Source organism: Charadrius vociferus, unplaced genomic scaffold (genome assembly GCF_000708025.1).
Source record: "Charadrius vociferus isolate BGI_N301 unplaced genomic scaffold, ASM70802v2 scaffold277, whole genome shotgun sequence".
Lineage (NCBI taxonomy): Eukaryota > Metazoa > Chordata > Aves > Charadriiformes > Charadriidae > Charadrius > Charadrius vociferus.
Window position 1 is genome coordinate 797 of NW_009649183.1, and position 14,093 is coordinate 14,889.

A 14,093-nucleotide genomic window follows, 5' to 3' on the forward strand; every position below is an offset into this window, starting at 1 on the left:
TTCCTCGGCAGTGCCTCCGCCAGCCTGAACGAGGGAGCAGCCTTGTCTGGGGGGGATCCCACCGCCCACCCCTGCCTCTATATTTAGTAGGCAAGGCTGAAACTGCGAGAAGCAATACTTCCCTCCTCCTCCTCCTCCTCCCGTCTCCCCCCCAGCCAGCGCAGGGGAGGGGGGAATTACGCAAGCGGCTGGGAAAAAACACTGCCGGTGAACCTCAAACTTCACTTCGCATCAGCCTCAAAGCGCGGCAGCGGGCGCGGGGAGCTGGGGGGAGGAGGCTGGAGAAGCGCTGAAGCTCCGGGTCCTCGCAGGGAAGGGAGGGACAGGCTTAGGAGCCCACCGCGGGGTGACAATGACGCCGCTCTGGGGTGACACGTGGCTCTCCAGCCCCGAAGGAGCCACGCTGCCGGTAGGCAGCTCAGGCAGGACGGTGGGTGCTGAACCCAGGCTCCGCAGGGCACGGGGCAGCGGGACGGCTCCCTGCCCGCGCAGGCAGCACGTCGAGCCACCAACCCTCCTCCCCCAGCGCGGCCCGCGGGAGAGCAGGGCTCGCTGCCGGCCAGGAGAGCTATAATTACCTCCGGGAAGCTAAATAATGCATGACCCCGCTGGAGAGCAAGGCTCCGACGCAGGGGATCAGCGCCTTAAGACCTTGTCTGCTGTCCTCCTTGATTACCGATCCCCTCCCGGCCACCTTCGGGCTGCCTAACAGGTGGCCCGGAGGGGATCACGGCGGCTAATCCCGGCGTGGGTAGGGAGGCAGGCGACACGCCGGGTCACCCTGCACGAGGCTGCGGGTACTGAGGAGTTTTCGGGGCCGAGCGGGGGCTCTGCCTCACTATACGGGACCCCGCTCCATCAGGAAGGTGTGGGGAGCGAGAAGGAAACTGGTACGCCTCCCCCAAAAAAAGTGTCCGCTCCTTTATCTCCGTGGAATTAGAGCCCCTTCTCTTCCTCGCAGTTACTCACGTCCACCACGAGGAAGCCGGCCGCCTGGATGTGGCGCCGGGCCATGACGTAGCGGCCCAGCAGGTCCTTGCTTCTGTTGCTGAAGTTAGGGAACTCCCATCGGAGGAAGGCGACCCTGGGGAGATGCACGGGGGAACGGGAAGCCGTGAGATGCGAGGCTGAGCACGTCAAGCCCAAGCGGAGCTGGCAGCAGCGCCCAGATCCCCACGGGAGCCGCGGCAGAAGGGCCTGCTCCGGCTCTGCCGATTGCCCTGGGCCAGAAGGACGCAGATTTGTCCTGCTGGAGCCGTTATCCTGCCTCTGAGCTGTCAGAGAAGCACCAGGACAGCGGCTCAAGCGTAATTTATCCGCAGCCCAGGCCTGGTAGCAAGCTGAGTGGGGCAACGCTGCCTTTTCCAAGCATGAAGGAGGCAGCTCAGCCCCCAGAGTGCCGCAGAGAGCCGGGCGCCGCGGCAGAAGCTCTATTCGGAGAGAAAACCATTGCCAGGACTGGCGTCCAGTCCCTTCCCCTGCTGTGCCTCCACCAGGTTGGCTGCTCAAAGCAACCCCTGGCTCCAAAATGTTACCCCGGGGGGGGATCTGGCACGGCCCTACCCCGATTTCTGTCCTGTTCCCACCCCCTCCTGCTCCCAAATGAGGGGGGACGCAGCTGGGCACGGCGTCCTTGGCACACTGGCAGCCCCCGCGGCTCTGCCGTGAGCCACCGGGCGACTGGGAGACGTGGAGCTTACGGATCCTCAGCACCACGAAGGCAGAGCCTTCCCCCTTCCTCTCCCCGTGAGCTCCTGCCCGGACGGTCGGACACAGCTGAGCCTGGACCCACCTCCTGGCACCCGGCGGCAGCGGCTTTGTCCCTTCCGAGTGGAGCAGATGGGGAGCGGCAAAATCCTTCACAGGGAGAGGTTTGTTTTCCCTGTTCACCACCATCTCGGCATCTGCATGGAAAGGAAGGAACACAAGGACTCCTGAAACCTGCCTGGATGCTGCTCGCACCGTCTCCCCTGAGGCTGGTGATGCAGAGCACGCGAGGTCCCGCTGTTCCCTTCCCAAAAAACCCCATCCTTGCTGGAACCACGGAGCAGCTCTGCGCATGCAGCCGGCGTACAGCATCCTCCTCGCGCAGGGTATGCTTCCCAAGCATCTCCTCAGACAGAAGATGTGTCCGTGGCGTAATTTTATCCTCCAGCGTCCCACAGGAAAGGGACGAGGGGCTCACGGACTACGGAAGCTGCTGTGGCAGCCGGGTGGGCGGGCCCCCCCAGGGATCGAATTGGACAGGGCTGCAGGAGAGCGGGGAGCTGGGAGAGCCTGGGGTGGGCTGCGGGAAGGGAAGGGAGGGCAGAGCCAGAAGCCTTTCACCGGCCTGAGCGCCGCTTGGCTGCAGGAGAAGGGCTTTCCTCCCGCATCCGTGCCCTGGGCTGCAGTTTCTGCTCTGCCTTCAGAGCCAAGTTGTGGGAGGAGATGGGAACAAGAGAGGGCAGCTGCGATGAGGAAGCAGAAGGGCGCGAGGCTGAAGAACGAGGAGGGATAAAGCCTGGTAGCTGTACAAGCCCTCAAGTTCAACTCCCTCCACCGGGTAGAGCCCGATGGAGTCCCGCTGCTCCCCGTGGAGGCGAGGAGAGGACGCACTCACCGATCTGCCAGCCGTAGACGGTGCGTACGTCGAAGCGCCCGTGGTCCTGGCTCCCCAGCACCCCCGCCAACGCCTCCCGCAGGCTGCTCTGCAGCAGGGTGACCTTCTCCCCTGCCGGCTCCGCGGCGCTCAGCATCTCCGCCGGCAGGAAGGGCCCCCGGTAGTCAGGGCTTTCCAGCTTGGCAGCAGCGTTGATGTGTTTGAGTTTCAGCCGTAAATTCTGAGCCTTGAGGGACTGATCACCTGGCGGGATGAGAGAAGCAGAGCTAGAGACGCATCCGAAAGCCTCGGCCCACAGCGGGGTCTGGCTCTTCATCTGGTGGCCCGTGTAGCCTGTCCGATTGGGATTCCTGGTTCTGATCCCCCCGTGATGGGTCCCTGCCTGCTGGCACGGAGACACAGATCACCGCCGGCCAAACGCCGGGGTTCCTGGCCTTGCTCCGGGCACTCACAGGAGCTGGCCAAGCCAAACAGCGCATTCGGTAGGGACAGCCCTGTCGGAGCCCAATGTCTGTGGTGGTGATTCTATCCCCGGGGGTCCCACAGGAGGGGACAGGAGGCTCATGGACTACAGAAGTTGCTGTGGCAGGCTGGCCAGCCCCGCCACGGAGGAGGCAGGGACTGAATTTGACGGGGCTGCACCGCCCCAGCAGTCACTGTTTTGTTGGGAAATACCAAACCCTCCCGTCTCTTCTCGAGGTTTTGGAGGAAGCACACGGGCGGTGCCGGAGCGGAGAAGCAAGCTGTGCCTTGGGGCACGTCGTTTCCATGACACGGTTGGGGACAACCCTGCAGGCATCGCTCCAGCCGTGTAACACGTTCAGCTCCGGGCTGGGCAGGCAGAAGAGCAGACAGAGGGCAGGACCGGGAGAGGAAGGTGGGAGAACAGGGAATGAGCAAGGAAAGCATGAGTAAGATGACACGGAGGAGGATGGCCATCACTGTCTTCTTCCCCCGTTGCACACAGGCACAAATCCACAGCCCAAGGGGGCTGCTGGAGTTGGTGGCCACGGCTCTCACTAGCCCAGCTCTCCTGGTGCTGCTGCCCCGCGCTCCCCTTGCTCACGTACACTGCACAGAGCTGCTGGGGGGGGGGTCCATTACAGCCCTTCCCAGTGTGATCGATTCCCTCCTGGTTATATTAACAACCCGTTAACTCAAATTTAGACGGACCAGGCTCGCTATGCTCACTCCCTGCCCCAGGTCTGAGGTTCTCGGTCCCCATCCCACCGGCAGAGACGCCCACCTCACCTCGGATCTGAGCGTGGAAGTCGGGCGCCAGCACTCGCTGAAGGTAGGGAGCCTTGGCCTGCTGCAGCACGCAGAGCGACCACACAAGGTCGGTCAGCACGTGAGGCTCCAGTTTGTCCAGCTGGCCCTGGAGCATCTCGTGGACCTGCAGAGAAGGGAAACCAACAGCTCAGCTCAGTGCTGCTGATGCCTCAATCCTTGCAGTCAACACGCAGACCTGGCAGCTCGACAGATGCCCGAGGCGTTACGGTGCAGCCGATGTGCGCTGTCTCCTCTACAGCAGTAATTCTCCCCCGGGTTAGTCACAGAGGGGAGATTTCAAGATGGCTTTAAGGTGACCCTTGCAGCTCACGAGCTGCGGTTCGCTGGCTCAGGATGCTGCATCGCTGCAGGGGGTCAGCAGAAAGCCCAGCAGGGAAGCCCAGCAGCCAGGGGTAACACACCGCTGCAGCAGCGGGCAGCGTTCAGAAAAGGGAGGGCTGGGGGGCGATAACTTCTTCAGGATCTGCAACTAAACAGAGCTGGAGGGGTCGGAGACTGTATCGGTGGCGTCAGGATGTCTGTCCAGGAATCACAGCAAGAGCCTGGAGCTCTACACCCCGTAGGGGTTTCTCCTCTTAAACCTGGAGAACTTTTCTGCGAAGCTTCAAAACCGAGTAGTTTCGCGCTTGCTACAAAAGTGTGACCGTACGGTGACCGCAATTAAAGCTGGCAGGGGGAGCCCAGAGCCCTGGATGCTACTTCCACACCTTGCCCTTCTCCCTCTCTCAGGGACACCCCCTGCTCCCCAGGCTGGTTTGGCCGTGAGGGACAGGCTGCCCTGCGGTGGGACGCAGGGTCCTGCTGATTAGAAACACCCACAGCTGGGTCCTCTTCCTTCTCGGCTGCGCACGCGGTACGGCTGGGCAGGCCACGCTCCCTCTGCCAGGTGCTCGGCGAACGCCCTCTTTACTCAGCGACAACACAGCTCCTCTGGAAATCGTCAGCATAAATCTGTCCCCAGGGAGGTCAAGGTGACTGGGAGGGCGAACGCCCTCTTTACTCAGCGACAACACAGCTCCTCTGGAAATCGTCAGCATAAATCTGTCCCCAGGGAGGTCAAGGTGACTTCCTCCTCCGCTTCAGAGGCCAGCTTGGCCACCTCCACGAAGCGGGAAAGGCAGGAGGACGTCAAGGACAGTGCCTGCTCCACGCATACCTTTCCCCGGTCTCTTGCTAAACCCCCTCTGCTCGGCCGTTCCAGCCGGTCGTGTCTCCTCGCCCTGGGATGCCGCAACCTCCCCCTCCGGGCAGGAAGACAGCGAGCACGTCTGCCTGTGGCAGCCTCTGTATCCTTCTCGACAGCTCCTCAGAGCCGGGGGAGCAACCTCAGCGCAACCAGAGCGCGCGCTTGGCTCGGCTAGGAGAGCCAGAGCTCTGCCAGGAACGGGCGTGCAACTGTCAACACCTATGGCCTCGTTATAAAGCGTTAATTACAGCAATCGGAGTTCAGGAGGGCACACGAACACCCACACGGCTGTTTGCGCCTGGTGGAAAAGCGAGCCTGCAGGGGACTCGAGCCGGTCACGGACTAACTGGTTCAGCTATTGCCCGGCACACGGCCAGGGGAGCGCAGTGCGGGTTTTTAAGCTTGGCCTGAGCTCTAGGCTCCCCCTTCCCATTTCTCACACCGTTTACAGCTCGTTCGAGCCACCCCAGACACACTTTCACACGGGGATGTGCTAGAAGGAGACCTGCAGCCTTCCCGCTGACTAGGGAGGGAGGAAGGTCGATGAAGAGGGGGAGAGGAGGAAGGTTACCATGTTGAAGAAGTCCTCGTTTCCGCTGGGTTGGAAGTTCAGGCGAGCAAAAGACAGGATGATACTGCAGAGATGGACGACCGACAGCTGCTTGGTGTTGTCCAGGGCATACTGGAAGATTACAGGGGACAAAACCAGAGGTTTAGGTCTGTCCTACGTGAGTACGGTCAGGAAAAGATTGAAAACATCAGGCAAGGACGCATCAGGCCCCGTGGCAAGATGGGAAAACACGAGTGCAAGATCTTTTGGCTTTTCCTTGGGATTTTATACTGGCTTCCACTGCGAGCGGAAGCAAAGCTCTGCAATATTCCCACTCGCCCGGTACAGATGCAAAAGCGCAGGCACATAAACTGGGGCAGAGCTGGGAAGGTGCACGAGGAGAGAAGCAGCACTGGCACTCGGGAGCGGAGGCTCAGACGGAGCCGAGACTGGCCCCAGCTCAGCACGGATTCCCAGTGCTGACTTTAGCGGAAGATGAACAGCGAGTCCTGTCAGACTCGATTACAGCTGATGGCTGCGTAGGGAAAACAGCGACCGCATCCCAGGGAGCATCTCTGGAGAGGTGGGGGGAAACTGCTCCCACCTCCTGGGAACTGGAGTGGGTCACCGGTCATACTGGTGGCCAGTGGGGGGCTTCTTTACCACCCCCAAGCCCCCTCCTCACCTGCGCAATGGCCTCAAAGAGCGGCAGGCTGAGCCACTTGAGGAGGGCGAAGGATCTGATGCAGCGCGTCACCTCGACGGGCGTCATCGTGGAAACGTGGGGGTGCAGGTCGGTGGCTATCTTCTGGAAGACCTGGGGCTGGTGGAAATTCAGTTTTCCTTAAAGGAGCAAAGAGAAAGTGGCAGCCACTTACAAGGAACTGGTACGGGAGCCGTGCCTGGCCAGGCTGTGGAGGCACAAGGGAACGCGCGGAACTGGTCACTGGGAGCAGAGGAGGCTCGGACAGCGGTATTGCCTCCCCCAGTTGGTTTAGCCCCATCCTTTCTGGTCAGATCAAGTCTCCACCGCGTCCTACCACACCCACCAGCTCTCAATCCTGGTGCCAACTCATGGCTCCAGCCTCCAACCAGTGCTGGTAGCAAATTTTAGCCCCAGTGTCTCCAGCTACAGATCCTGGTCTGGCCAGAAAAGCCCTGAACTTGCTAAGGCTAACGAGAACCTCATGCTGGCCCAAAGAATAAGCGAGCAATGATCGGCAGCACCAAAGCCCAGAGGGGCTTGGGTCAGTGTGGACTGGCCAGGAGGGGACAGTCCCCCTGAAAAGGGCACAGGGAGGGTCCAAGACCGGCTGCAGCAGCAACGACAAGTTCAAAAGATCCCCATACAACCACGCAGCAGCTACAAGCACCAAAGTGAACAGCGCAGCGTGTCAGTGTCTGGGCCAAGAGCGGCTACAGCGCTGCCGGAGCCTGCAAGAACCAGTCTTGCTCCCAGACCACCTCTAGCCCTTGGAGATGGCCACTTTGTTGGTTTTAACGCTGGGGAACCGCTGGATTACCTGGTCCAATCTCTGCATATGACCCAGGCCCGTATAAACCGTACAGCTGTCCTTCCTTTGACAGGCTGAGAGAGTTGGGGGTGTTCAGCCCGGAGAAGAGAAGGCTCCGGGGAGACCTTAGAGCCCCTTCCAGTGCCTAAAGGGGTCACAGGAGAGCTGGGGAAGGACTTTTACAAGGGCACGGAGTGCTAGGATGAGGGGGAATGGCTTCAAGTGGTGTACCTGGGCTCACTCTGCATGTGCTTGGAGCTGGAAACTACCCGGTTGCGCTGGCTGGTACGCTAGGTCCAGCTGAAGGGCCCCTGCCAGCCTTTCTCCTTCATCTGGCCTCAACGCCGTGACAGCAACGCCATCAAATCCCCACTCGAGAGCCCAAAATCAGCTAAGCAGATCCCAATACAACCGAGCCGCTTACCATAGGCAAAGATTAGGTCCATCAGGACGTTGAGGCTGAGCTCAGGGTGCTTCTGGATCAGGTGGTAGGACAAGGCTCGGAGCAGAGGCACGCAGCGTCGGTTCTGGTAGGCTAAAGCCAGCGTTATTTTCCGGATGTCATCGGGGTTGAACTGTTCAGCAAGTTCCAGAGCCTGCCAAGATATGTTTTAAGCGGGGATGTAAAGGGAAAGCACAACGCGAGGTGCAGATACAGGCTTTATTCGGAGCGGGACACGCCATTGCTACCGGCTGAGCCCCTCCGAGGGTGAAAGGGACTGGAACTGGTGAGTGTTTAGCACGCAGCGAGGCTGAGCGGCTGGGAGTGAGCGTAACGGCTCACACGGAGGGAGGGTGCGGGGAAGCAGACCCTCATCCTCTCCCCACTCCTGGTTCTGCCTCTCCCAACCAGCAGGACCTCAGTGTCCGCTCCTGTTGTGTATCCAGGCACCGTTAACGTGCTGTCGGGCAAAGACCGACAGAGGAAAGGCACCTTCTGCTGGATCAGCACCCCGCTTTCCACTGTAATTTCTGCTTCGTTTGCAGGACACTAAACCCAACATCATTAGTTTGGGCTCTGCATAAGCTGACAACCCGGTCAGATCCAGCTACAGCGTTCTGCCTCGTCATACGCTGGTGTCTGTAGCATTTATTTATCCCCAGGGTCAAAGGAGCAGGACAGTGGGGCTCATGAGCTACAGATATTGCTGTGGCAGCTGTTTGGCCAGTCCCCAGCACCGGCTGGATGAGGACTGAATTTGACGCAGCTGCAGTCAGGGCTCCTGCAGTGGCTCCGACCCAAAGGACATTTCCCCGCTCCTGCGAGCGACAGCAAACAGGGACCCGCTGAGCCCCGGAGGGGACAGACCTGCCCCCTTTGAAGATGACGAGCGCCCAGAGGCAGCCAGAAGGTGAGGACAGTACGGACAACTACTTGTTCCAGCTCCCCCCACAGCCTGGCTTGTACAGAGAAGCAAAGGATGATGTTTTTGGCAGCTGTGTTACGCTGGTTCTGTAAGTTACCGCTTGCCAGCGGAGCTAAGGAAATTCAAGAGTGTTCTCTCCGAACCTGTTGCAGCTGCAAAGTAAAACACATCAGCTCAGCCCACCTTCCAGCAGCGCAGACCAGTGTGAGTCACACACTCGCACCAGTATGGATTGGGAAGAGGCTGGTGAGTGCAAGCTTCCCCGTCTACGCGGCTCCTCAGATGGACACCCCTCTTAGAAGCACTCATGCACGGGAATCTGCTTAACAGCAACTTGTAAGCGCGCACCGAAGTACTCAGGAGCAGCAAGGAGCGCAGCCTGTGTGGAATTAGTGTTCCCGTATAGGATGGGCTGAAGGGGACGAGGTTTCCCCCTCCCCACTGCTGTCACCTGTGGGAGGTGGCCTGTCGGAAGGCAACTGAGGCAGAAAGGAGAGCCTAAGCCCGTACCTTGTCCTCCAGCCGGTCCATCAGAGCCGGGGAGATGTGCCCGACCTTGCCCATCAGCGTCACCACGGTTCGGGTGCCGTCGAGCTCCGTCCAACGCAGCTCCAGCTTCTTGATGACTTCGCTCAGCAGCTTGCTCTCCTTCCCCTGCTTGATTGCCAGGAACTCCGCCAGGGAGGCGAGCTGCCTGAAGGTGAGGCGCCGCAGCCGCCACAACACCTCCTGCTCCACCGACTGCATCTCCCTCCTGTTGCCGTCCATCCCCAGGGAGTAGAGGCTCTTCAGGAGGTTCACCAAGGTGTTATTCCACACCTGAGAAATCTGGAAGGCAGAGAGAAATAAAGAAAAGCTGTCGATGAGAGACAGCATGAGAGTACTCAATTGCCAGTCAAGCCAAACACCAGGCAATGCTCTGCCTCTACGGAAAGAGCTGCACAGCATTGAGGGAGAGGCAAGAGTGTCCTCCTCGGTCCGAGGACATTCAGCTGTCCCCCACCACGATGTAAGACCTCTGCTCCTCCTCACAGGCGTAGCCTGCACAGGTAGAGACAGACTGGAGCGACCCAGCGCCCTGGTGAGTAAGAGGAACCTCAACGCCTGCATCCCAGGGGCAGGGATGAGCCTCAAGAGGTAATTCCATGTCATTTACAGAGCTGCCATATAGGTGGTGAACTCACTCTGCCTCAGAGAAGGAAGTTATACAGATTTGCTACCAGCTGGGTGAAATATTTAACTAGACTTTACCCTTCTCCGGAGGCAATTAAGCTTCTTCGTGGTGTGGCTGCTGAAAGCAAGAGCGGTGGGAAAGACTGATAATTCAGAGGCAGAAACTTGAGGATCTCTGGGGGAACGACACGAGACTCTGACTCGCCTCAGGTCAGATGAAACTTATCCGAAAAGCTCTGATTTCTCTCCAGTGTCTCTGAAAGGAGGCTGGGCACGAATCCCACCGGCTGCTGGGAGCACCAGGACTTGCCCAGTCCCACTCTGCCCACTGAACTTCTCTGCCTGGCCACCGTCAGCTGATTTCTTACTGGCAGTGGTTTTCCACTAGAAATCGGTCTTCCAGATTTCATCTCCTTTGGCATCTGCCAGGGAATGCCCGGCACCTCTTAATTTCCAGCCCAAGCTTCTCCAGCTGTGCTCTGCTGCTGCTGGGCAGCACTAAAAAGGAAATTCCAGGCTGAATGCTCTCCTGGTTTCTATAAAAACAAACCCGATCCTTAGCACAAGGTCGGTACTGATGGGCCCTTCAGAAAGCAGCACGGCACCAGCCGCCCTGGTACAGAGCACAGCGCCTGCGTGACAACGTCCCAACGTTACGAAACGATTTCAGAAGCAAGGAGTTGCTTCTCAGATTGAGCGCGCAGGATGCAAACAAGGCAGTGCTGTGAGACGTTGAATTTCAGGCAGGAGGGACTGCAGGCTTTAACTCTGTGGTCCGTCCAAACTCCAGCAGTTCCACTGGCACGGCAAATTCCTAAAGTGCTGCTCAGGCACAGTTCAGCACACATTCATGCACAAGAATGACCCAAGAGCTGCCGGGCTGCTCTGCTAAAGTCTGAAAAATCACAGACCGGGATACATCTGGGAAAAGGAGCAGAGCTCATCATTTGCCCCAGGTTACGGGGAAGGTCACGAGGAGAACCAGATCTCTCCCCTGGCTGATCCCTTGCCTTTTTCACCCATTCACGCGTACAAAACTCGTCTCACAGCCTGTTAGGAGCCCTTTCCCTCAATGCTGTCCTGGACCACGCCTCATCTACTGTTCAAAATCTCTGGCTCGTTGACACAAGGGCATTGCAAGCTGATTAATTTTTTTTTTTTTTTTTTTTGCATCAGAGCATCTTTGCATCTACACAACGACCTCTTACATTCAGTCATCTACGACTGCGGCTGCAGCAACAGCTCGCTGGAGAAGGATAAGCATGTTTGCAGCGAGTTTGCTTGCTTTACATCTCAAAATCCCTAGCCACGTCCCTCTTGGCAGTTTCCTACACTTCAGTCACACGGCCTCACTTGTCATATCGCTCACGCTGCGCGACAGCTTGGCTCTGCCAGCTCTGGGGCGTCCCTTCTCCACTGAGGAGTCCCCAGGGACATGAGCACCCCCTTGATCTGTAGTGACAGCGACACAGGACCACGTAGATCAGCAGGAGTAGTGCTTTCACTCCAAATACAGCAATATGGAAGCGCTTCAGCTCAGTGGAGCTAACCAGGCACCCTCTGGACAAATCCCACCTCTCTGCTATCCTTAGACAGGTTTTAGGGAGCAGAGATTAGGGATCAGGAGAAATATGAAGCATCTGCAGAACACCTGTAGGCCCAGAGCCCTGCCAGGAACCTCATCAAGTTCAAAGGTTGGGGCAATCCCCAGCACCAGCACAGATAGGGGATAGATGGAATGAGAACTGCCTGGTGGAGAAGGACTTGGGGGATACTGGTGAGTGAAAAATGGGGCTGCATCCCCAGCAGTGTGACCAGCAGGGCGAGGGAGGGGATTCTGCCCCTCTGCTCCCCTCTCTGGAAAAGAGAAGGCTCCAGAGAAACCATCTGGTGGCCTTCCAATATATAAAGGGGGCTTATAACAAAGAGCAGAGGGACTTTCTACCACGACTTGTAGTGACAAAGAAGGGAGACGGAGCTGGTGAGGAGTCTGGAGCACAACTCCTGTTGTGTTGAGGGCCGTGGGGGTGTTCAGCCTGGAGAAGAGGAGCTGAGGGGAGACCTTCTCGCTCTCTACAGCTCCCTGAAAGGAGGGGGTAGCCAGGGGAGGTTGGTCTCTTCTCCCAAGGAACAGGCGATGGGACAAGAGGAAATGGACTCAAGTTGTGCCAGGGGAGGTTTAGGATGGATATTAGGAAAAGTTTCTTCACCGAAAGCCCTGGAAGAGGCTGCCAAGGGCAGTGGTGGAGTCGCCATTCCTGCGGGATTTAAAAGCCGTGTAGCCATGGTGCTGCGGGACATGGGTTAGTGGTGGGCTGGGCAGTGCTGGGGTAACGGGTGGACTCGATCATCTTAGGGTTTTTTCCCAACCTAAATGATTCTGTGATTCTATGACAGGACAAGGGCAACAGTTTTACACTTAAAGAGGGGAGATTTGGATGAGATATGAGGAAGAAAGTGTTCCCTGTGAGGGTGGTGAGCCCCTGGGGCAGGTTGCCCCGAGAAGCTGTGGCTGCCCCATCCCTGGAGGTGTTCAAGGCCAGGTTGGACGGGGCTTGGAGCAACCTGGGCTGGTGGCAGGTGTCCCTGCCCAGGGCAGGCAGGGTAGACTAGATGGTCTTCAGACGTCCCTTCCAAACCATCCTGTGACCCCACAACACGTGGACCATGAGCTGCAGGTATTTCTGTAGCAGCCGGCTGGGCCAGCTCCAGCTGCAGCAGACAGTGCTGAATGTGACGGTGCTGCTGACGTTTGACACCACAACATGCCGAGCACGGTGCACTGGTTGCCTTCAGAGGCCCCATCTTACCCAGCGGCTTCACTGGGGCTGCGAACCAGTGAGAAGAATCCCAGGTGAATTCACCAGGATGTCTGGGTGAGACATCGTAGGGCACCATCAGCTCTCGGCAGGACTCACAGGCTTTCCAGCTGCGTGGTTCTGACATGTCTTTGCCACGAACTGACAGAGGTGCAGCTCTATCTCACTGAGAAAACTGAAAATTCATGGAAGCAGGAACAAGGTAGTGTTTAACAAGGATTATCTCTCCACTACATTTTGTCTCTGGTCCAAAAAGCAGCGCTTTTAGACAGAAATAATCAGGTGTCCTGCCTAGAGCTGATTATTTCACCTCCCGATACTTTCAACTTCATTTTTTACTTGAAAAGGCAAAGTGCAAATCCTAAACAAGCAGCCCGCCCCAGCTGGTCACGCTGGGTTGATCCCAGGAGCACCGGTTGAAAAAAAAATCTTTCCCCAAAACACTTCTGTGACAAGGAGGGAACTTACCTGGGAATCTGTGATGCTGATGAGGTGCTGGAAACGTTCATCTTGCAGAAGGTTCTCTGTTTCCAGATTTTTTTCTGCTGCAAGCCGGGAAAGTTGAGTAATTATCAGCGAGGCTTGGTTGCTGTTCAGATCATGGAGTTCGCTCAACTGGAGGAGTTCCTGAGGACTCGTGGCTGTTTCAATTAGTTCCCCAATGACTTTGTGCTCTGGATTTCTGCTGTCCTCCACCTCCTCTTTGACAGAGAACCCATCTGCCCAGCTGGCAGGGCTCGAAGTATGAAATAAAGTGAAAGGTGCTTGAGGCAGAGCTCTTGCCATCACCACCTTCCCAGCTGGCACCAGCAGAGAAGCCGGGACTGCTGAGGGAGTAGAGATGAAGGCACCAAAGTGCCGCCAGCAGCAGTGTCGCACCAAGCGGGCTGCCATGGTGGAAGGTGTGGGGGGAAGAAAAGCCAGCGGCAGTCAGCGTCGCATTTCAGGAACGCTAGGGAAGGAAAAGAAATTCTTTAGGACCGGAAGAATTTCAGAGATAAAAAGTAGGAGGCAGCCAGCTTCTGGCAACGGTTGTGAGGAAAGGAGTGTTTTGAGCCACAATATTGGCTGTGAAGAGGCAATAAAAGTTATCCAGTGATCGACTGGCAAAACACCGCTGTGGAAGAGGCTACGTGCTTCCCTGCTGGGGCTAACCTGCCTCCAGCCCCGCTCAGGGGCTGCTGAACTCCATCAGGACACTCCGAGGCAGCACGCAACCGCTCCAGAGCAGCTGCCAGTAGGTTTGAAGCACATTCAGCTCCTCTCGGGCCCTGACTCAGCCTTCCCCACACCTCCAAGGTCCCCATTTCCCCAGCCGCTCCCAGTTTCCCCCAGCTGCTCCCAGTTTCCGCACACCACCCTCCCTGGGCTCCCTCCTTCCCTTCCCAGCCTCCGCTTCTCAAAGCCCCGGGGCCTTTCCCTTCCCCCGGGGCAATTCCCCTCAGTCCCTGCCGGGCCCAGTCCACGCTTCCCCGGGATAATACCCCTCAGAGTCCCCCGGGCCTGGTCCTCCCCTCCGGGCCTGGTCCCCCGCCCCGCGCGCGGCGGATTCCCCTCAGAGCGCCCCCCGGGCCCGGCCCTCCGCTCAC

General features: G+C 58.2%; 1 protein-coding gene across 1 annotated transcript in view; it reads right to left on the reverse strand.

The window, feature by feature from the left end:
* Positions 1-13,398, reverse strand: part of TBRG4 (transforming growth factor beta regulator 4) — a 14,120-nt gene extending 722 nt beyond the window's left edge. Inside the window, exons 1-9 of the mRNA XM_009888672.1 lie at positions 12,973-13,398; positions 9,023-9,340; positions 7,570-7,741; positions 6,317-6,474; positions 5,653-5,763; positions 3,854-3,998; positions 2,603-2,845; positions 1,793-1,904; positions 970-1,084 (exon numbers count right to left, since the gene is read on the reverse strand). Coding sequence (XP_009886974.1) covers positions 970-1,084; positions 1,793-1,904; positions 2,603-2,845; positions 3,854-3,998; positions 5,653-5,763; positions 6,317-6,474; positions 7,570-7,741; positions 9,023-9,340; positions 12,973-13,398 — 1,800 coding nt within the window. The remainder of the gene's footprint in view (positions 1-969; positions 1,085-1,792; positions 1,905-2,602; positions 2,846-3,853; positions 3,999-5,652; positions 5,764-6,316; positions 6,475-7,569; positions 7,742-9,022; positions 9,341-12,972) is intronic.
* Between the last annotated feature and the right edge of the window lie 695 nt (positions 13,399-14,093).